The sequence below is a fragment of the Gekko japonicus genome, unplaced genomic scaffold (genome assembly GCF_001447785.1).
Source record: "Gekko japonicus isolate JY-2015 unplaced genomic scaffold, Gekko_japonicus_V1.1 scaffold1082, whole genome shotgun sequence".
NCBI classification, from domain to species: Eukaryota; Metazoa; Chordata; class Lepidosauria; order Squamata; family Gekkonidae; genus Gekko; species Gekko japonicus.
The window spans coordinates 119,836-142,445 of NW_015173155.1; the positions used below are offsets into that span (position 1 = coordinate 119,836).

Genomic DNA, 22,610 nt, shown 5'->3' on the forward strand with positions numbered 1-22,610 from the left:
CCTCGACTTCCACGCAGCCCACAGGCTCCCTGGCTCTCTGGGCCACCTGGAGGACTCCTCGCCGCCACCCCTTCCCCAAGCACCCCCCGGATTATTGAAAGGCCCCCTGAATGACCAAATCCCAGCAACGGCCCTGGCGTGACTGGCTCTTGTGCCATCCTTTCCCACTGTTCTTAGATGCACAGAGAAGCGCCAGCACATATCCCAGACCCCTCCTCTGCTCTGCTTTCGAGGGAAGCTGCAGTCCTCCTCTCGAGAGGTCCAACAGTGCCCCTCCCCCCTGCAGGGAACAACAGACTCTAGTCTAGGGACCCTCCCACAGAGAAAGCTTGGAAACTGGGCTATCTGGAGGACCGCCTTTCCCCCTATGTTCCTGCCCAGGAATTAAGGCCCTTCTGACTGTGCCTGTTTGCCGGGCACACGCGACGGGGCCTTTTCGGTGGTAGCCCCACCCTTACAAAACCACCTCCCCAGGGAAGCACGCCTGGCCCCCTCACCTCCAGTCCTTAGGGAGCAGTTGAAGACAGTTTTATTTAGGACTGCATTTAGTTAAGTCTATCAGCCTTCCTGAGCAAGGCTCCCTCTAAGCTGTGGAGCGTTGCGAGCAAAAATTCTACTTTGTGAGCTACGGGCATGAAAGTTGCGAGCGAGCCATTGGGCCGCTGCGTAAATTAGTCTGCTCCGGAGCCCTCCTTCCTGAGCGAAGGCAATGATGGGTGAGCCGGAGGCTAGAAAACTGTGAGCTAGCCCACACTCACTCGGCTTAGAGGGAACACTGGCTCCTGAGTAGTGATTTTAAATTCAGGCCTTATGTTTTTATTGTATGTTTCTAAAGCTGCCTTGAGCTCTGTAAGGAGGGGAGGGAGCTAACGGGTGTTTTAAAGATATAAATAAATGAAGGCAGAGAGGCACCGATCCCTCTCGGAGACAATTTCATTTCCCTGCTAATAAGCAAACAGGATGCAAAGAGCATTACGTTAAATTACATTACTCGATTCAGATGCCTCTTTGCACGAACAAGAAGAGACAAAGGAACGGAGGCGCAGCCAGCTGACGGCCGCATTTCAACCGAGAAAATCGGTCTCGAAATGCCAGCTGGACCACGGAGTCCCCTGCAGTAGGGGAACTTTCTTGTTTCTCAACTGAAGGCTACTTTTACGTTTCCCTTCAGTCCCTGCCACAGCCCTGGGATTCCAAACACGCGCAACAAACACAAAAGGGAAGACGGGACTACCCGCTCCAACCGCATCCTACCCTGGATGAGCCCTCTTCCCCATGTGTCCCGGGAGGCTCCCAGTCCCACCAGCAAACAGACGAAGCTGTTGTGTGCCAGTTCAGAACTTTGGCCTGCGCGGCCCAGTCCGCTCCAATCTCTCGCAGCCCCCCCCCCAACTAGAGAGGCTGGGGGTTCATCCTGGGGCCTCGGGAACGCAAATCGTGAGCTGTTCTAACCCACACGAGAGCCGTAAGAGCTCCCTTTGCTCCTTGGCGGGATCCGGGCCGTGCCCGTTATGTCACGGCTCCTGCTGACTGTGAGCAAGCGGCTCCCGCTGAGTGCGAACAAGCCGCCCCAGCAGAGGATCTAAGTGCTGCTGGGGATGAGCTCTCGATGCCGGAAACTCCCGCACCTGGCAGGGCTGAGATTCCAGAGGCTACCCCAGCAACAGCTGAGGCAGAAGCACGCCCGGACAGTTCTCCTCCTGATTCGCCTCCGCCGGTATCCCGTTTGAGAGAACAGCACCGACGGGATATGGCAGCCGGGCAGCGAGAGGCACACATGCGTGGCAGGCGCTCATTCAGCCCCGAGTATTAGCAGGAGCCGGGACTCGCTTGGGGCATGCTAATAGCCAGCAGGCTTATGGGCTATTTAACCCACGCCCTCACGAAGCTCTGCACCTCCTTGCTCGTGATCCTAACTCCTGGTTCCTGTCTGGATTTCCTTGGCTCCTTGACCTCGGCTCGAACGACCACGCTTCGACTCTGCACCCCGAACTTTTGACTCTCTGGCTCGTGACTCTTTTGGACTCTGGTTTCCTGACGACTCCAACGGTTTGTGCTTTGAACTTGGTTTTCCGGTTGGTTTGCTTGCCTGGCTCTAGACTCCGGACTGTACCTTGACCACCCCGCTCTCGCTTTGTGTGTTGGACTTGGTTTCTGGCCAACTGGTGTGACTGGCTCTTGACCTCGGACTGCATCCCAACTGCCTCGCCCCTGCCTCACCCCGCATCGTGACACATTACCTGTCAACGGGCCGACGTTCCAAGCGATGTTGTTACACCACCCGGTGGCCTGAACCCAGTGGACGGTCCCGGCGTTGATCCAGACGAGGTCTCCCGGCCGCTGGATGAAGCGGTAGACAGGGATGTTGGACTGGTAGAGGTCTTCCAGGATGGGCCACCACGAGCCAGTCAGGTAATCCACATTGTGCCTGCGGGAAAGAGACACAAGCCCAATGAGGCAGGAAGGAATGTCCCAGACCAGTTTTCTGCAGACAGCACAGCTTGGCGTCGGCTGCCGCCACCAGACGACGACGTGCCAGAGAGCGCTCCATCTGGGATGTGAGCAGACGAGAGTCTAGCGCCTCGCCAGGTGGGGATCCGCCCCCACCCCAAGCGGGGCCAAAGCCTCCTCCCCCGGTCCCCTCCCCACCCACCTGTCACAGAAGGCACTGATGCTCTGCCAGTAATGCTCGTGGACTGCAAACCACTCGCAGTCGCCAGGCCCAATGTTGATGTTCACCGAACAGAAGTTGTTGTTCTCTTGGTGACCTGCAAGAGGGGAACGCTCTTTAGGACCCCAGACATTAGCTTTGGTTCAGAGCCTCTCTGGGCGCTCTTTCTGGAAAATTCCCTAGGGGGAAACAGGCATTCCGAGTGGGACAGAGGCTTGGATAAGGCACGGCATCCGTCGCTGAACGACATAGATTTTCATGTCGCTTTTCAATACATATAATTCACAAACTGGTTTACAGGGATTAAAAGTCTGTAAAGAAAAACGTTTTCTAAAAAAAATATGGAATAAAAGTCCCCCCCATTAATTGCCAAAAGGCACGCTGAACCAGCAGTCTTCCCAGTTGCCGTTAGAGGGGAAAAAGAAGAAACAGGGAGGGAGCCAAAGGAATTTCCTGAAGAAGGGGCTGCAGCTAAAAAGGCCCTGCTTCCAGCAGAGCTCGTTCTTGCCTCCCTAAAGGATGGGATGCTAAACAGAGCAGCCCTAGAAGAATACAAATGAGGAGTTGTTTGGGAAGAAATGTCAGGGGGGGGGGGGAAAATGGGGCTTTGAAGGCTAAAAACAGCACCATGAGGTTGGCAAAGAAACAAACCGGAAACTGACGAAACTATATCAGAACTAGAAAGACGCTGACCGTGCTGGAGGCGTAAGACTTACAACAATTTAAGGAAATTGATGAATTAGTGTAGGCCATATAATAACTTAACATCAAATAAAGCTCCAAAGTATTCCAAATCTTAAGCTATTCTGATTATTTAAACTATTCTTGTTCTTGAAATATACTGTTCAAAGCAATTAGTACACAAACAGGTTAAGCATTTGAAGGAAACTTTTGTGTCCCAGAATGGACTCCACAATTCCAAAGGGGAGAAAAGACTTCACAATTCCAAACTGGAAAAGCACAAATGTCCACAGAGCAAGTAAATCCAGTCCTTAACACTTGAGTCAAGCAATAAATGATAAGCTGCAGTCAACCCACTCTCCGGATTCTCCAATGTGTTATCAATCCCTTCATCAGGACTGCATGTCGACGGGTTCTCCCAGAAAGTAGTGCTTCCAAAACTGCCGTGTTTTACGGCGACGGGAACTCCCTCGGAACAATGTCTCCAAACTGCCTTATTTGTCTTTATTCATGATGAACACGTGTAGCCTCACTCTGGCTGAGGTCACACGGAGCATTAGGCATGCTAGAGAGACGGAAGATAGGTGGATTTTCCGGGCGCAATCTCACCGCCACATCTGGGAAGTGTAGAGCTCCTGTGCCGAACCTGATGCTTCCCGCTGAAGATGCACGGTTAAAAACTAGTACCTCAGAGGTACTAGTTTCCGGTAACCGCGGGGAAAGGGCGGGCGTCTGATCGTGTTTCCGGTGGTAGTTCCGGCGACCGCCCTGCCCCCTTGTATAAAGGTTGGGTTTTTTTCCAACTGTCCATGGGATGCGCACGAGCACCCAACGGGGCATGCGCACACTTTGGTGTCCGGAGAAAAAAAACTCGTTTGCCGCGCCGCTTCTTTACCGCGGCGCAGGATTGTGGTGTGCTCGGCACCTCCCCCCTACCACGGGACCTCCATGGGACCTCCACGGGACGTCTGCTGGTGCAACCGTGCGTTATTTTGCCCCGGGGCAAACAGCCACGCTTCCCCCCCGCATTTTCCTGCCCATGTGCCCACGGTCCCTGTAGGCATTCTCTTCCTTCAAATTCTTAACCTGTTTGTGTACTAATTGCTTTGAACAGTATATTTAAATGATAAGAATAGCTTAAATGATAAGAATAGCTTAAGAATTGAAATACTTTGGAGCTTTATTTGATGTTAGGTTACATATGGAGGCATAAGACTGGCACCAACACCCATGCCCCTCCTCTGCCTCTTACCCGGCGTGCGGCTGCCTGGCACCTTCATGTACAGCTGCACCGTGTTCATGCCCAGGATGGTGTGTCCCACGTGACTTAGCATGTTCCCCGTGGAGGTGACTCGCATGAAGGCAGGCAGCTTCAACAGCTCCTGTAGCTGCGGCTTCCACCTGCAAGCCATCGGAAAATGGAAAAGTTCATTTTAAAAGAGCTTCAGAGAGAGGCCGTGCTGGTCTCCAGTCAAATAGCTCGATTAGAGTCCAGGAACACCTTTGCTCAGACAAAGCGAGGTTTGACTCTCAAAAGCGCCTGAGGTGCTGCTGGACTTGAATCAAGATGTCCATCCTTTAAAAGCTACTAAAGGCGGCTGTGCGCCGTCAGCAGCCCTGAGCAAAAGTCCCCCCATCGCTCCACTGCATGAACACTGAAAAGCGACTAAAAAGTCAGAAGCAAATCGATGAACGGAACTGCAAAGAATGATTGCCGGCAATGAGCTGTTATGACTTCCGTCTTTTAAACAGCAAAAAAAAAAAAAAGTCTGTATACAACAATAACATGGCTCAGCCACAGGGGGGCAGCATAGAACCATCACTTTACTCTCTTGCAATGGCCACAGATGGCCACCGGGAGGCAGCATAGACAGAGCCAACCCCAGAAAGAGGCTGTTGCTCAATATGGCCACTGGGAGGGCAGCAGAGAGGCAACCGTTGTCTTCCAGGCAGGAAAACGGAGGAGCAGCAAAAGCTCAATGAGTGGCCCTCCATTGCAGTGACAGATTATAGCCACAGGGGGGCAGCAAAGGCTGAAAACTATAGACTACGGAATCCCAGCGGCGCCTTAACTAAACCACCAGGAACACATCTTCAGGGATGGGCCACTGGACTCAAACTTTGCTCTGTTCCCAGCATTGTTGACCAGAGCTTGAAGGGCCAAGACTCTCTCTGGAGTTAAGGGACTGCTTTCATTCGACTGTGGGGACGGCAGAGGAAGAAGCGCTCGAGGCTTCCGTGTGTGTCCCCCCCGCCCTCCTCACCGCTTGGCATCCGAGAGGTCGATGTTGGTCCCAAACTTGATGATCTGGTGAGGTTTCTGATCGGGGTTGGTGCTGGGAAGGAAAGCCAAAGAGACAGTTACAATCCGAAGGGGGGAAAGTGTATCCGAAGTGAGCCGTGACTCACGAAAGCTCCTCCCCGGCCACATAGGATCATAGAGTTGGAAGGGACCTCCGGAGTCATCTAGTCCAACACCCTGCACAATGTGGGAAAGTCACAAATACCTCCCCCCCGCCACACACACACACAAACCCAGTGGGGCCCCCGCTCCATGCCCAGAAAATGGCAAAAAAAACCCTCCAGGATCACTGGGGGCCAAACTGGCCTGGACAAAAACTGCTTCCTGACCCCAAAGTGGCGATCGGCATTTCCCTGGGCGTGTAAGACAGGGCCACGAGAACTAAGCACCGAGGCGACCCTTCCTGCCCTCCCTCTCGTGATCTGCCCAAGTTCACAGAACTAGCATTGCTGTCCGATGGCCATCTAACCTCTGCTTTAAAAACCTCCAAAGGAAGAGAGCCCGCCACCTCCCGAGGACCCTCTACCTCTCAGGAAGTTCTTCCTAATGTTTAGCCGAATGATTTAATTTCAACCCGTTGGTTCTGGTCCGACCTTCTGGGGCAACAGAAAACAACTCTGCCCCATCCTCTAGACGACAGCCCTTCGAGTACTTGAAGAGGGTGATCATAACCCCTCTCAGTCGTCTCCTCTCCAGGCGACATTTTGTTAGTCTTTAAGGTGCCCCTGGACTCTGGCGCTTTTCTAAAAAGTTACACTGCAAATGAGGAGGGGCAAAGGGAGGAGGGTTCGTCTCCCACACCCACCCACCCACTTTCCACCCCATTTCCTTCCAAGCTCCAACTGTTTACATTTTTAAAAATGATTTCCCAACCGCCTCCTCCCCCCAAATGTATCCCATGTCCCAAACTCCTCCATCTTCAATGTCAGCACCCCCATACTTTTGCCACCATGGCAGGGCAGGCGGGTGCCACGGCTGGACGGCCCCCCCCACCTTCCCCGGGAGCCTCTTCCTCGTGATGGGGCGGGAATGGCCCAATGTCAGCTAGGCACAGCTGCCATGGCTGGTGGGGGTGGGGGTGGGGGAGACGTCAGTCTACCTATGTAATGGAATTGTAAGTTTCGTTTCTTCCCGACTCTTCTTATTTGTGTAGCCTAAGCCAGTGTGACCTTGGTATCTTACTGTAACTTTCCCCTGAGAACATGTACCCGTTAGGTTAGGCGGGCTTTTGCTAGCTCCCTGATTGGACCGGGGCCGTCAAGGGACCCCTCTGAATTCTGTATAACTCTCCGCTGCGCACGCTTTGAATGAGTTCTGACACAGGATGTATGCACAGAAGACCTGCCTTTACTGTACTCGATAAACTTTACTCTTTTGAATGGAAGTTGTTGGGAACGGATCGCCGCAGGTGCCTGACGCCTACCTGGGGGGAGTCTCCGTGGTGCTGTCCGGCTCTTCGGCCTCCTCCTCGTCGCTCTCTTTGTCTTCCTGCCCCCCCAAGATAAGAAAAGGTCAAAGATGGAGGCGCCCCCTCACACAGCGGGGCCCACCGGTGGCCTTTCCCGCTCCAGAGATCCTCGCCCCGAGGTGGGGGGGGGAGGAGAAAGAAGAGGGCCTCCCTTCTCACCTGGAGAGACTCCTGGAAGGACGCTGCCTGGTACTGGGCATACTTGGCGATGGTGGTGTGGGACCGGCTGCTCTCGCACGGCCACACCTGCTTCGTCCCCTGGAGGTCCCAGTTCTCGTCCGACGGCTGCTGCACCTGCGTGCGCACCTCCACGGCGTGCTCCCCGCTGGCCTCCACCAGCGTCTTTGTGCTGAACAAGCCCAAGTCTGAGGGGAAGGCAAAGGGGGCCCCCGTCAAGAAGGGGCGCCAAAACCCGCCGGCCGTCCACGGCACTACCGCCTCTTCCCTGTCTCCACACTTCCAACAGAAGCTGTGCTCACAACCGTCCTCCCCTCAAACTCTTCCCTGACCCCAGAGCCCCTGACCTCAGCCATGTCCTTCTGCTACCCACCACAGAAGCTCTAGTTGCCAGCTTCCAGATGGGGCCTGGGCATCTCCTGGACAATGAGAGAGGTTTATAAAATTACGTATCGGGTGGAGAGAGGGATTTTCCTCCCGAAAGGCTAGAACTTCTGGGCAGTAGGTTCAGGACAGGGAAAAGGGAATACAGAAGGAGGAGGAGATTGGATTTATATCCCGCCCTTCACTACCCAAGGGAGTCTCAGAGCAGCTTACACACTCCTTTCCCTTCCACTCCCCACAACAGACACCGGCTGTGAGGTCGGTGTGGCTGAGAGAGCTCTGACAGAAACTTCTCTTTTTTCAAGAACAGCTCTTATCAGAACTACGGCTTGCCCAAGGTAATCCAGCAGGTGCAAGGGGAGGAGTGGGGAATCAAACCCGGTTCTCCCAGATTAGAGTCCACGCACTCAACCACTACACCAAACTGGCAGAAGAAGAAGAGGAGGAGATTGGATTTATACCCCGCCCTTCACTACCTTAAGGAGTCTCAGAGCGGCTTACAAACTCCTTCCCCTTCCCCTCCCCATAACAGACATCCTGGGAGGTCGGTGGGGCTGAGAGCTCTGACAGAAACTGCTCTTTTTTTCAAGGACAGCTCTGACAGAACTACGGCTTGCCCAAGGTCATCCAGCAGCTGCAAGTGGAGGAGTGGGGAATCAAACCTGGTTCTCCCAGATTAGAGTCCGTGCACTTAACCACGACACCAAACTGGCTCTCAGAGAGTGATTAAACTGTGGAATTGGCTGCCAGAGGATGTAGTGACGCCCACAGGAATCAACGCCTTTAAAAGGGGATAAGATTGATTGATTCATGGAGGAGAAGTCTGTCAATGGCTGAGGGGAACCTCCACCTTCAGAGGCACCAATCCCCTGCATCACAGAGCCAAGCGGGGTAAGGCCCTCGGCCTCCGTGCCCTGTCGTTGGCCCTCCAGAGGACCTGGCTGGCTTTGGAAGGCCGGTTCTGTGGCCCTGTACTCCGCTGGGATGCCGGGCCCTCCCCTGGATCGATCGACAAATCTCCAGGAGTTGGCAAGCCTCGGGGAAGTCTCTCCCCTCAGCCCCCTCCTGGTCCCCACAAGCCCTCGCCTCGTTCTTAGACCCTCCTCCGAACGCGGGCCCGAGCCCCTAAGCACCCCAACGCAAGCCCCCTCCACCACCCCCACAACCCCACGGCGTGGGGGGACTCACTGAGGCGGAGGGAGCCGGCCAGGCCCCGGATGACGGTGATGGGGTTCTTGGGGTCAGTGCAGAACTGCAGGAGCACCGGTGAGAAAGCGTCCCGTTTGCTCTCCAGCTGCGGAGGAAGGAGAGGAAAGGCACAGGTGAGAGACCGAGAAACCCGCGGGGATCTGGCCACATAAGACTCCTCGCTGGAAGCAGCCGCCTGCTCAACCGGGCCCCCAGGTCAGACCAGCAGATGGAGAAAGCCGGGCGGCCCAATGTTCCCACAGGGGCTCAGCTCCTCCCGTGGCCCCCGGCAATGCCCCCTCTAAGCTGCCGGGTCTGGTGAGCAAAAAATCCTACTTTGTGAGCTACCGGCATTAAAGCTGTGAGCCAGCGATCAGGCTGCTGCTCCGGAGCCCTCCTTCCTGAGCCAAGACAGTAATGTGTGAGCCGGAGGCTAAAGAACTGTGAGCTAGCTCACACTGACTCAGCTTAGAGGGAACACTGTCTGTGAGCTACTGGCATTAAAGTTGTGAGCGAGCGACTTGGCTGCTGCATAAATTTGTTTGCTCCGGAGCCCTCCTTCCTGAGCTGAGACAAAAAGGTGTGAGCCAGAGGCTAAAGAACTGTGAGATAGCTCACACTAAACTCAGCTTAGAGGGAACACTGTTTGGGAGCTACTGGCATTCAAGTTGTGAGCAAGCGATTTGGCTCCTGCATAAATCAGTTTGCTCCGGAGCCACATCCTTCCTGAGCCAAGACAGAAATGTGTGAGCTGGAGGCTAAAGAACTGTGAGCTAGCTCACACTCACTCAGCTTAGAGGGAACACTGACCCCCAGTTCACCTCAACACCCCCCTTTTCCAACTGGGAATTCCTCTTTGGATGAAGTTAAGGGGCCCTTTTGTTAGGCAACACTGCCAGCCACCGAAGGCCTCCAGAGCCATCCTGAAAGACTGGGTTTTCCCTTCCTCGTGCCGAGGCCTTTGGCCAGTTCTTTTTGTGTGTGTATGACTGTGTGTGTGTGTGTGTGTGTGTGTGTGTGTGTGTGTGTGTGTAAGTCATGGCTGACTTCTGGCGACCGCTAGTGGGGCTTGGACGTTTCAGGGAGGTGGCTTGCTATTGCCTGCCACTGCGTCCGGGCCCTGGTATTCCTTGGAGGTCTCCCATCCAAACACCTGCCAGGGTTAAGAGAGTGCGCCACTATCCCCTCTGGAAGTTGTAACCCAATTTCCTTATATGCCTTTGGCCAGTTCTTTTTGTGCGTGTATGACTCTGCGTGTGTGTGTGTGTGTGTGTGTGTGTGTAAGTCATGGCTGACTTCTGGCGACCGCTAGTGGGGCTTGGACGTTTCAGGGAGGGGGCTTGCTATTGCCTGCCTCGGCGTCCGGGCCCTGGTATTCCTTGGAGGTCTCCCATCCAAGTACCTGCCAGGGTCGGCCCTGCTTAGCTTCCGAGATCCAACAAGATCCGGCTTGCCTGGGCTACCCCTACCCCGGTCGGGGCTCCTTTGGCCCAAAAGGCAGAATGCACGGGCACGTGTGGCGGAAAACCTTCCTCTCCTGCCTTTTCTCCTCTACGGCAGAGCACTCCAGGCGTAGCGGACACAGGGAAGGGTGGGCTGGGCCCCTCACACTGCCACCACGGGGAAAACCCAGCCGAAGTCGGGGGTCAAAAATTCTGGGTCAGGAAATGGACAAAACGACAAGGAAACTTAAGAACCTTGAAGCAGAAGAATTTTATGCAGATTGGAAAGACTTTAAATAATATCTGGAAAAATATTGGGACGTAAAGGACAATTTAATTTGCTTTGACAATTATTGAAAAGTGAATGTTACTAGATGAAAGTTAATTAGGAGAAAATAAGAGTAGAAAGAAGTGTTACCGGTAGACTATGGTTAAAGGATAAGTGAACATAAAGAACTAAGAAATGGGGTGGAGGTTGGAGCACTGTGGGAAGCCAGAGGAGGGGGGGGAGAGAAAAAGGGATGTATAATAAAAAATAATATGTTGTGTATTTGAACTAATAATATATCCTAATAAATTGGTTTTTTGGGGGGGAAATTCTGGGTCAGGAGCCACGGGATGGAAGCTCTCGATGGAACCACACCGAGAAGTCTGTTGAGTGAAGATGGGGAGGGACAACCGGCCCGGGCCGTACCCAGTGTGAAAACGAGAGACTGCAGAAGTTCCGGGGGAGACCGCAGAGATGATCCCACAAGAAGGAGGCAGCCCCAGCCACGAGAGAAAACGGAGGGCGTTCGACCCACCCATTGAAAGGAGACGTTCATTTGGGGTCCCCGTCTTTGGCTCCGGCTTCCAGGAGCTCTCTGAAGCCACCACGAGCCCAGGAAAAGGGGGCGGAAGACGTTTACAAGCCAGCTTCTACCGCTTTCGTATCTGTTGCTTTAACATTCCTCCAAACGTGTTTATTCCGTTGTTGCCCGCCTTGGTGCCGCTGAGTAAGGTGGGCCCCAACGGCATAAAAACATCTGGAGAGACGTTAAAGCTACAGATACAAAAATGGCAGAAGCTACCTTCTAAACTGCAAATAAACCAATGAACAAAAGATCCTCGGTGACCCCGAAGCTGTCTGTAGGTGAGGGAGGCACTCCAGTGGACACGGGACTGAGAAGAGGCACTCAGCCGCCAGGTAACGCAGGAGGTGTGTCCTGCACAAAGAAGAGCTTGATTGTTTCAGGTCAGTGCAGTAGCGACTCTAAAAGGCACGGACCGGCACCAGGGCAATGATGCACAGTCCAAAGAGACGTTCCACACCATCACTGTGAGCAAGACACTGACATCCACGGGGGGACGGGGGACGAGGCATTTGAAGCAAGATCCCAGCCCGTGCGTGTGAAGCACTGTCAAGTCCAGGGGTGTCAAACATGCGGCCCAAGGGCCGGATCAGGCCCCTGGAGGGCTTCTATCAGGCCCGCAGTGGAACGGGCTTGTCTTCTGCTCCTTCTTCCAGTTCTACTGCTGCTGCGTCATCGTAGGCTTCCAGCTTACAGATACACACCTGAACAGCACACTCAAGACTCCAACAGCACAGACGTTTTGATGCAATAGTTCAGAGCAAGAGGTGTCCGTGATCAGACACCTGTTAAATAAAATATTGCAAGAGTGCTAATGTTTTAAGCATGTGTTTAAGTAAAAAAGCCCACCTTTGTGTTTGTGCCCTTTATAAAGTTCATATCTCCGCTCCCTGGCATTACATTTTATGACACACACAGCCCGGGTCCAACAAGGTCTCATTTATGTCCGATCCGGCCCTCGTAACAAATGAGTTCGACACCCCTGGTCAAGTCCCTTCCAACTTACGGCGATCCTGTGAGTGAATGCTCTCCAAAGCGCCCTCTCATTAACAGCCTTGCCCAGATCTAGACGGGTCGCCTTGTTGGATCCGTCTGTCACAGTAGAAAGGGGGCAAAAGTCCAGGAGCACCTGAAAGACCACGAAAGCTCTTGCCCGGCCACAGATTTTATTAGTCTTTCAGGTGCTCCTGGACTCTTTCACTTTTCTCCTGCCTTTGTGGCTTCCTCGATGGAGTCAATCCGCCTCATGTTGGGTCTTCCCCTTTTCCTGCTGCCTTCAACGATTTTCCTAGCATTATTATCTTTTCCCGTGACTCTTGTCTTCTCATAATGGGACCAGAGTATGACAGCCTCAATTCAGTCATTGTAGCTTCTAGGGTGAATTCAGGCTTGATTTGATCTCGTTTGGTGCCGTGGTTTAAGTGCGCGGACTCTAATCTGTGAGAACCGGGTTTGATTCTCCACTTGCAGCTGCTGGATGACCTTGGGCAAGCCGTAGTTCTGATAAGAGCTGTCCTTGAAAAAGAGCAGTTTCTGTCAGAGCTCTCTCAGCCCCACCGACCTCACAGGGTGTCTGTTGTGGGGAGGGGGAGTGGAAGGAGTTTGTAAGCTGCTCTGAGACTCCTTCGGTTAGTGAAGGGCGGGGTAGAAATCCAATCTCTTCTCTTCTTCTTTTCTTCTAAAACCCACAGTTTTGTCTTTTTGGCCTTCCATGGTTTCTGAAAAACTCTCCTCCAACACCACATTTCAGAGGATTCAAATTTCTTCCTGTCAGCTTCAATTTCTTCGTTGTCAGCCTTCCGCAGTAGTCATTACTTTTGTCTTCTTGCTTTTACTCTATAATCCTGCTTTGGCCCTTTCTGCGTTAACCTTCATCAGCAGTCGTGTCGAGGCTTCACTACTTCTGCCAGTAATACAGTGTTACCTGCCCATCTCAAAACTGTTACTGTTCCTTTCACCAATTTCCACCCCACCTTCGTGTAAATCTAAACCAGCTTTCCTTAGGATATGTTCTTTATATAGACTGAAGCGATAGGGAGATAAAATACATCTTCATCTGATACCCTTTGCCTGTTGGAAACCATTCAGTTTCCCCATCCTCTGCCCTAGCAGCAGCTTCTTGTTCAGAGGACAGGTTGTACGTCAAAACAATCAGATGTTTCGGCGGTACATCAAAACAATCAGATGGCTTCGCACTACCAAATAGTAAATTGTACCGCCAAGCAGCTGCACTGGCTTGGATTTCAGATCGGATCATAATAAGAGGAACATCCAAATGAGAGGAACATCAGACTGGAAATAATGGATGTAAAAGAAGGAATCCACAATTTATGGATTAAGAAGTCACTGAAAACTATTCAAGGACAAGACAGCAAACGTATTTTGAGGGACGGTCTATTAAGAATGTGGTTTCAATGTAAAAATAGAATAAGTCCGTCCATTTTGCCATTGACCTCTCCAACTGATAAAGAAAACTGATCGTATAACTTAAGACTATCTGATGAGACAAGGGAAAATCAAACCTTGGCAAGAAGTCTATAATGAAGGAAAGAATATCCCCGTGGCTGATACATCACCAAATGGTATCCAAACAGAAAGAACAAATAGCCAAAGAAAGAGGTCGGCTAAGAGAGAAAACGACCTTTGAACAATTAATTACAGGAGAAACATTTATTAAGAAAAAATTATAAAATCCTACTGCAATAGGAAACAGAAACAGAGCAAGTTAAAGATTGTGTGATTAAATAGATGAGAATTTCTGGAGAGAATGTTCCCATAAACCAGTAGGAAAAATTACGGACTAAAGAGATTAAATTTACTGAATCTCAAATATTAAGGGAGAATTGGTATAAAATGTCTTTCAGGTGGTCTATCACGTTCAAACAAATCACAAAAACCAATACTGGATATAACGCAAAGTGTTGGAAATGTCAGAGCACAGATAGAACATTCTACCATATTGCATTAAAATCTATGAAGAAATGCAAAAAGTTTGCAATGGACCCCAAGAGTATGTTACAAAATATTTTATCAAGTAATATCATGCGAAGACATCGTGAACTGTTTGAATATATGGTAATGCTGGCAAGGGTGACATTTGTGAAAAGATGGAAGGCATGAAAATGCCCGGAACTGATGGAATGGAAGAACAAATTAAAACAAATACACAACAATGGCAAAACTAATATCTTAATATATATAACAGACCACTTTCAGAATTCCAAGAAAAAATGGAATGTACTTTTCAAATATATAGCTGATAATTTGGACTAAATCGCTAAAGCAGAGAAACACCAAGAGGTAGAGTCAGACAACGTATCTTTGTAAAACTGAATTTTTAGATATGAGTGATGAGGGAAAGATAGAATAAAGTTAAACAGAAGTGTAAAATTAAGAACTTTTATTAAGCAAGCTGGTTCTGATTGAGAATTGTAATAAATTCGATTACTGTGGCATGTAGTTCATGATTGTATATATGTATACTTTAGATATGGTAGATGAAGTAGTTGTAGAAGAAATGATTATTTATACTTTTGTTTATGCCTGTATAAAATGATTGTCCATGTTTTATGCATGATTGTAGTTGTGTTTTGTATTATTATGGAACATGTTATTGTTTATTTTTGTGCTTATAAAATAATCTTTTCAGATGTGGTGGCACACCCGTTGCATTTAAAACCAACCACAGCTTTTCGTGATCCACACAGTCCCAGATTTTGCTGTAATCTATGAAACAAAAGTGATTTTCTTCAGAAATTCTCTTGAAAGGTCCAGTAACCAACATAAATTTCCAATATGATCTCTAGCACCTCTTCCTTTTCTGAGTCCGGCTTGAACATCTGGCATGTCTCATTCTAGGTACGGTAACAGTCTTTGCTCTAAGATTGTAAGCACCACTTCATTCACGTGAGAAATTAATACAATGGCTTGATAGTTGCTGCAATCTTTGACATCTCCTTTTTCTGGAACGGACCATTTCCAGTCTGTGGGCCGTTTTGTTTTCCATACTTGTTGGCACAATCCAGTCAAAGATTTTGATGGACTCTGTTTCTGTGACTTGGAACGGCTCTACTGATACCCCACCTACTCCTGGTGATCGGTTTCTCCTGACTGCTCTCACTGCAGCTCTCACTTCACTTTCTAAAAATGCAGGTCCTTCTTCAAAAGATTCTCCTTGGAAAGAATCTTGTCATCCTTTCCTCTCTTCTGTATAGCTCTTCGGTGGATCATTCCCTTCTTTGCTTTATTTTGTCCCGTTTGGTGAATGTGTTCCCATGTTGATCTTTCAAGCATGCTTAACGGTGTTCTAAATTTCCCTTCGATTTCTTGGGACCTTGTGGGCAGGGCTGAGGGGGCCACAAAAACCTGAAGACGCTTCTCATCATGAGATGAGAAAAGCCAACGCAACACCCTGTTTGTCTTCTGGCAGGGAGGCAAAGCCAAGGCAAGTTGACACTGAGAAAGAAACGCCGGCGCCAGATTATCCAGCTATCTCGGAACACGAAGTCCCAGGGCCGCTGAGTCAGGGGCCGTCTCTCTCCAGAGGAACAAAGGCAAGGCTATGCAACAGAATCCCAAAACTACAGGAGAAGACCCCGATTCTTGGGGGGAGGGAATTAAAGGCGGGGCAGCAGCAAGATGACCGCTCTGGACTCCGATTGCCATCTGAAAGGTGCACAGGACACAGAGCGCTAGAAAGAGGGAGTTCAGAAATGCTAGTCCTCTTTGTGGGAAGAGCTACAATAACAGCATCATCTAAAAGAGGAGGGTCAAAAGCCCAAGAGACCCGCATCGGGAAGAGGAAAATGAAATTAAAGGGTTAGTGCGTCGCAACTGAATCCCCCCCCGAAAAAAAACTTTCTTTAAAAAAAAATATATGAGAGAAACCAAAATGACCTCACACTGATCTTTGAGGAAAGGCTGAAAGAGTTGGGTCTGTTTAGCCTGGGAAAGAGAAGGCTTAGAGGGGACACATGATTGCAGTCTTCAAATATCATGCAGAAGATGGAGCAGATCTATTCTCTCTTGCTCCGGATTGCAAGACTAGATCTAATGGGTGGGAATGACAAGGGAGTCGATACCGGCTAAATATCAGGGGAGACTTCCTAACCATAAGAGTGGTTGAGCAGTGGAACAGACTGCCTGGGGAGGTGGTGGACGCTCCTTCGCTGGACGTTTTCAAGCAGAAGCTGGACGACCATCTTCCGGGTATGTTGTAGGGCTCTCTTTCGGCTACGCTCCTGCAGAGTGCAGGGGGCTGTACTAGATGACCTGCAAGGTCCCTTCCATCTTTTAACATTCCACGATTCCATGATCCTACACCTCCAGAGCCTGGGCTGCTTGGAGCTCATGCTAAAATTAACAGCCCCGAAACTTTGACATCTACTTTCCCCAACTTCTGGCTGCCACAGGAGGGCCGAAAATGATGGCCACACGCCCCCCCCCCCATCAAACCATCAGGAATCTTCGTCAGGTCCTTTACGCCCTCTGAGGTCTCACCTGGCAAATCCCCACCCCTTCTGTGCACCCCATGAGGGCTAGCACCTCGCAGCTCTGTTTTGTTATCTATGGAAGTGAATGTGTGTGTGTGTGTGTGTGTCGGGGGAATCCCTGAATCCCAGCCACGTTTTCTTGTGAGCACCATGAACCCCACCCCCACAAAAGAGGCACTCACGTAGATGCTTGGGGTGGGGGGGTTGAGTTTGTCCCGCGGGAGCTTTTCTTCTGAGTTGATCTGAGGCTTGACGGACAGGGCGGGTGACAGGTAAGACTCCTTAAATTTCCCCTTCACCTTGTGGTGCAAAAAAGGGGGGGGGGGGGGGGGAGAGGAACACAGGAAGAGACAATGAGACAGCAGAGAACAAAACAGTTAACCAAGGAGGTAACGGGCTGGGTTGACACGGCTTCTTTTAGTCACAGGTGGAATAAAAGATCGCGGGTAGTGTCTCACACTCGAGACCCGACTTCGGGTCCCCAACTCTGCCACAAAACAATTCTGAGCCACTCGCTGCCTCTTGGCCTAGCCTACTCTGCAGGGACGTTGTGAGTTAAAAGGGAGGAGAAGCAAGATGTGCAACTTCTACATGCATTTCACCAGGCTTTTGACTTGTCCTCGAAAGGCACGACCGGCCCCAGAGGGCGGAGGAAACCCCACCTTCCCCATCCACTGGGATTCTCGGCCAGGCCTCTCCCCCTCCCATTTTTCACGCCACGAGGACGAGAACCTTGCAGCTTTCTTTTCAAAAGTGAAAGGAAGCCGGCGTTCTGAAGAATCGCCGAATCCCTTGCTGGTGGCAGCCGTGAGCCGTTGTGATGCACGCCCGGCCCCTCTTGTGCCTTCCTGGTTCTCACTGAAGAGGGGTGGGGGCAGGGGAAAGAAGAGACCATTTATACCACCCTGAGCTCCCTGGAGACCGGAGACGGGCCCTAACGAATCAATCCCAAGATGTCCAGAGAATTTTTGCAGCGGAGAACGTTTCAGGTCTGAAGTCCTCCTTCCCAGCTGCGATCTGTGCTCGATCCAGCTGGCGCTGAGCTCCCCCAGCTGCCTTTGGAAACCGCCTGCCACGCGTGTGTCATTCAAGGCCCTCTTCTGCGCGGGTACTAGGAGTGCCACTGAGCATGTGCAAAGCGACCGCCTCTCACCAGGTAGCCTCCCAACGTTACTGGGAGGGCTCTAGAGGATACGCAGCAGAAGTTTGGCGCCTCTTGTAAGGCAGTGGCTAAGGTCTGTCATGAAGGTCCCGGGTTCAAATGTCACCTTTACCTCCAGCATCCCGGGTTCAAATGTCACCTTTACCTCCAGCATCCCAGCTAGGCCCCACAGGCTAGTCACTCTCTCAGCCTCAGCCCCTCCCCCACTGCCAGACGGGGAGGCCAGTGCCAGCCTACCTCGCAGGGCTGTTGTGAGGATTATAACAAGCGGGAAGCCCTTTGAACAATGGCGACGTTTGGATTATAGCAGAACCAAGGGCCGGGGGTACGGCAGGATTTAACCTGCTGTGGCCAAGGCCCAAAGCCTCTGCTCCACCCCCACCCGCTCTTGACCCAGAGAACCCCAACGAGGGCACCGTCCACACTCAGCCTCTCAGCTCCTGGACTTTAGCCCCGAGGTCTCCCTTATCTGGGCTCAGCCCTGCTCTCCACACTGCCCAAACACTGGGAAGACAAATAAGAGGACAGGCCAAAGTCTCCCAGAACAGAACGTATCGGAGAGAGGCCCGCAGTCCAGTCACCTCCAAGGCCCTCCCCTTCTGCAAACTCTCCACGGGCTTCATCCCAATCAACGCTCCCTCTGAGCTGCGGAGTCTCGTGAGCAAAAATCCTGCTCTGTGAGCTACCGGCATGAAAGTTGTGAGCAGACGATTTGGCTACTGCATAGATTAGTGTGCTCTGGAGCCACCTCCTTCCTGAGCTAAGACAAAAATGTGTGAGCCGGAGGCTAACAAACTGTGAGCCAGCTCACACTCACTCAGCTTAGAGGGAACACTGATCCCGCCCCGCCCCCACATTTCTCCCCGTCAGGGACAAAGCAGGAGACCCGAGGTTAGGCAATCACACACACACACACACACCCGTTGCATGCCCCTCCCCAGAGTCTCAGACACGTTTTGCAAAGGGGCACGTGAGTCAAGGCAACCAGGGCGGCTGCCGGCCTAGTGCAAGATTCTGAATTTCTTTGAGCACACTCATGTCCCAAATACATCAAAGACAGACGGTGGACTGGGAAGCGTCATTCGAAGACAGTGTGGCACTAGCCCCTGGACCTAGGTAGGAGGAGGGGCGGGTGGGCATTTTGCAGGGACCACGTTTTATCCAAGGCTTCCCTGTTTCAGCTCTAGAGGAAGTACCAAGTCTATGGCTGGAGGGTACAGAATAGACACTATTAACAACACTTCATCGATACATGTAAACAGTTGCAGTAAGTAATGACTGTATAGGTTTATCGGTCCATCAACATCCAAAGGTCTCCTCCTCGCGACAGGTGGCTAGCTTCAAGCCTGGAAATGGATGGATGCGCTTTATAAGGTATCATAAGCATAGAATCAGGGAGCCGGAAGGGACATAAGAACATAAGAGAAGCCAATGTTGGATCAGGCCAATGGCCCATCCAGTCCAACACTCTGTGTCACACAGCGGCCAGAAATACCAGGTGCCATCAGGAGGTCCACCAGTGGGGCCAGGACACTAGAAGCCCTCCCACTGTTGCCCCCCCCCCAAGCACCAAAAAGACAGAGCATCCCTTGCCCCAGAGCCCCTATCTATACCTTGTGGCTAATAGCCACTGATGGACCTCTGCTCCAGATGCTTATCTATTACCTCCAGCGTCATCTAGCCCAACCCCCTGCACAAGGGAGGAAATTCACAAATACCTCGCCCCCACACACCCCCAGTGACACCTGTTCCATGCCTGGAAGATGACAAAAAACCTTCAGGATCCCTGGCCAAAACCGGCCTGGAGAAAAATCACTTCCTGACCCCAAAGCAGCGATCGGCATTTCCCTGGGCGTGTAAGAAAGGGCCACAAGAACTAAGCACTGAGGCAACCCTTCCTGCCCTCTCTTTTGTGATCTGCCTCAGTTCACAGAATCCGCATTGCTGACAGATGGCCATCGAGCCTCTGTCTGAAAACCTCCAAAGAAGGAGAGCCCACCACCTCCCGAGGAAGCCTGTTCCACTGAGGAACCGGTCTAACTGTCAGGAGGTTCTTCCTCATGTTTCACGACCTCGCTCAAAACGGGAACGAAGTTAGCAACTGCCGATAGCATACCGGATTCGTTTCAAGGTGTTGGTTCTTACTTTTAAAGCCCTATATGGTCAGGGACCTACATACCTAAGGGACCGCCTTTCCCCACATGTTCCCCGGAGAGCACTGTGGTCGGGGGCCCAGAATCGGCTGGCCCTCCCGGGTCTTAAGGAGGCCAAGCTGTCGATGGCCAGGGCCAGGGCCTTTTCGGTGGTGGCCACAGCCTGGTAGAACGAGCTCCCGGAGGAGATCAGGGCCCTGAGGGACCTTTTACAGTTCCGCAGGGACTGTAAGACGGAGCTCTTCCACCAGGCTTTTGGGAGCCGCCCCCACCGCCAGTGAAGAACACCAGCTGGCCCTGGACTCTGGAATCGCCATCGACGGCCTAAAGAACAGCAAGTCCTGCGAGAATATTCCAAACAAACACTAAAAGAAGAAGAAGAGAAGAAGAGATTGGATTTATACCCCACCCTTCACTACCCAAAGGTGTCTCAGAGCGGCTTACAAACGCCTTTCCCTTCCCCTCCCCACAACAGACGCCCTGTGAGGTAGGTGGGGCTGAGAGAGCTGACAGAAACTGCTCTTTTTTTCAAGAACAGCTCTTATCAGAACTACGGCTTGCCCAAGGTCATCCAGCAGCTGCAAGTGGAGAAGTGGGGAATCAAACCCGGTTCTCCCAGATTAGAGTCCGCGCACTTAACCACGACACCAAGAGCCGACTGTGAGATAAGAACTTTGTACAGTGGTTACTGGCTGCTACTATTGTATGAATATTACCAACTGACACTTTAGCATGATCTTAGAATTTGTTTTAACTGTAACTTATGTCTTAATGTAACTACCTGTTTTTAGGTAAGCCGCCCCGAGCCAGCTTTGGCCGGGAGGGTGGGGTAAAAACCTGAATGAATGAATGAATGAATGAACCCGTCGGGTCCTCTACCAAGAAAAAATATGGGGCTGTGCTATGCTTGACAGGTCAGTCACGAGAAGAACCTTTGGGTTTTGATGGACTGACAAACTTGCACATCGCTATTTATTACAATCCTTTACATGCATCAATAAGGTGTTGCTTACAGAGCCTGTTTTGTACCCAACGGCCACGGACTTGGTACTCCCTTGAGAGATCTACGAGTGGCTGAGCTACTGTTCTTCTGGCCATTCCCCCTTCCGGCTCTCAGCGCTGCATTACTGCGGCCTGTGATGCCTGGTGCAGAAGAATTTCATATAGGGCAGGGTGGCCAAACTGTGGCTCTTTCGCACATATTCTGTGGCTCCCGGCAGGGCGGCTGGGGAAGCGAAGGGGAGGCAGGCCTCCCCAATCGGTCTTCCCTTCCCTTCCCCAGCCACTGTTCTTTCCACCTGCCTTTCTCTTTTTCTCTCTTTCTCCCTCCCCCCTCCTGCCCCCATCTATTCGCTTTCCTTGTTTCTTTCTCTTTCCACCGCTTTCATTCTTTCTCTCCACCTCTCTCTCTCTCTCTCTCTCTCTCTCTCTCTCTCTCTCTCTCTCTCTCAGACAAATAAATACCATTAGCAAACAAATAAATGTCATTGGGCAAGTAAATATCATTATCAATCCCTGTTTTTACCCCCTTTTGTTTTTGGCAGTCTCATTTAATGCTAACAAAAAGCGAACCGGCATATTTCCCAATAAAAACGGGTATGTGATATTTGTTCGTGACTTGCGGCGCTCAAACATCTGACATTTGTTCTATGTGGCTCTTAAAGGTAAAGGTTCCCCTGCTCGAAAGCCAGTCGAGTCCGACTCTAGGGTTGCTGTGCTCATCTCTGTTTCCAAGACGAAGAGCCAGCGCTGTCCCAAGACGTTTCCGTGGCCATGTGGCCGGCATGACTAAACACCGAGGCGCACGGGACGCTGTTCCCTTCCCACCAAAGCGGTACCTATTTATCTACTTGCAACGTCTTGCTTTCGAACGGCTAGATGGGCAGGAGTGTGGCTCTTAGGCTGAGCACGTTTGGCCACCCTGAAGATAGGATAGAGCACTGCCGGACTTCTGTCCTGCAACCCGGCAATAGACCCCAATTGATCACTCCAGTAAGGACCGTTCTTTAAAACACCTTTGGCAGCAAATACGTGCGGATCTCTCATTATCTGCGCACCGTTTTTGGAGAGCACGCAAGCGAAGATGGAAACTGAGGCAATGAGGACGGGGGGGGGGACTGCCCGAGGACGGGGGGCGGGCGACACTCACTTGCAGGCGCGCACCACCTCCGCGGCCGGATGGTTGATGGTGACCTCGCTCAGCGGGATGCGCCGCTCCTCCACCTCGGAGGCAATGAAGGTCTCCTTGTCGCCGCTCTCCACCTTGATGAGGCGAATCTTCAGCTCCTTGGGCGGCCCTTCGGTGAACGAACGCAGCTTGAGGAGATCGGCGGAGCACACCACGGTGGAGCCCCCCGAGCTGACGGTCCCCTCCTCCTTCTTCGTGGGGGGCCTCCGCTCCGGCTGGGGGACGGCCGGAGGGGGCGGCTTGGCCCCGTTCTCCCGGGCCTGGCTCTCGCTGCTCTGCACGTCCAGGCTGCCCAGGATCTGCCGGTTCTTCTCCTTGTGGCTCTTGCTCTCGCGGTGCCGCCGCGAACCGTCCTTCCCGGACCGTCGGTGTCGCCGGTGCTCCCGGTCCCGTTTGCGGGACTCGTCCTTGGGGCGCAAAGAGGGGGGAGGGGGTGGCGGTGGGGGTGGCG

At 51.9% G+C, this 22,610-nt stretch overlaps 1 protein-coding gene across 1 annotated transcript in view; it reads right to left on the reverse strand.

The window, feature by feature from the left end:
- KDM6B (lysine (K)-specific demethylase 6B) overlaps window positions 1-22,610 on the reverse strand; it is a 41,213-nt gene that overhangs the window by 9,527 nt on the left and 9,076 nt on the right. The window contains exons 10-18 of the mRNA XM_015422402.1: window positions 22,120-22,580; window positions 16,839-16,964; window positions 8,872-8,977; window positions 7,282-7,487; window positions 7,078-7,142; window positions 5,617-5,688; window positions 4,605-4,753; window positions 2,654-2,768; window positions 2,241-2,428 (exon numbers count right to left, since the gene is read on the reverse strand). Of these exons, the coding sequence (XP_015277888.1) occupies window positions 2,241-2,428; window positions 2,654-2,768; window positions 4,605-4,753; window positions 5,617-5,688; window positions 7,078-7,142; window positions 7,282-7,487; window positions 8,872-8,977; window positions 16,839-16,964; window positions 22,120-22,580 (1,488 nt within the window). The remainder of the gene's footprint in view (window positions 1-2,240; window positions 2,429-2,653; window positions 2,769-4,604; window positions 4,754-5,616; window positions 5,689-7,077; window positions 7,143-7,281; window positions 7,488-8,871; window positions 8,978-16,838; window positions 16,965-22,119; window positions 22,581-22,610) is intronic.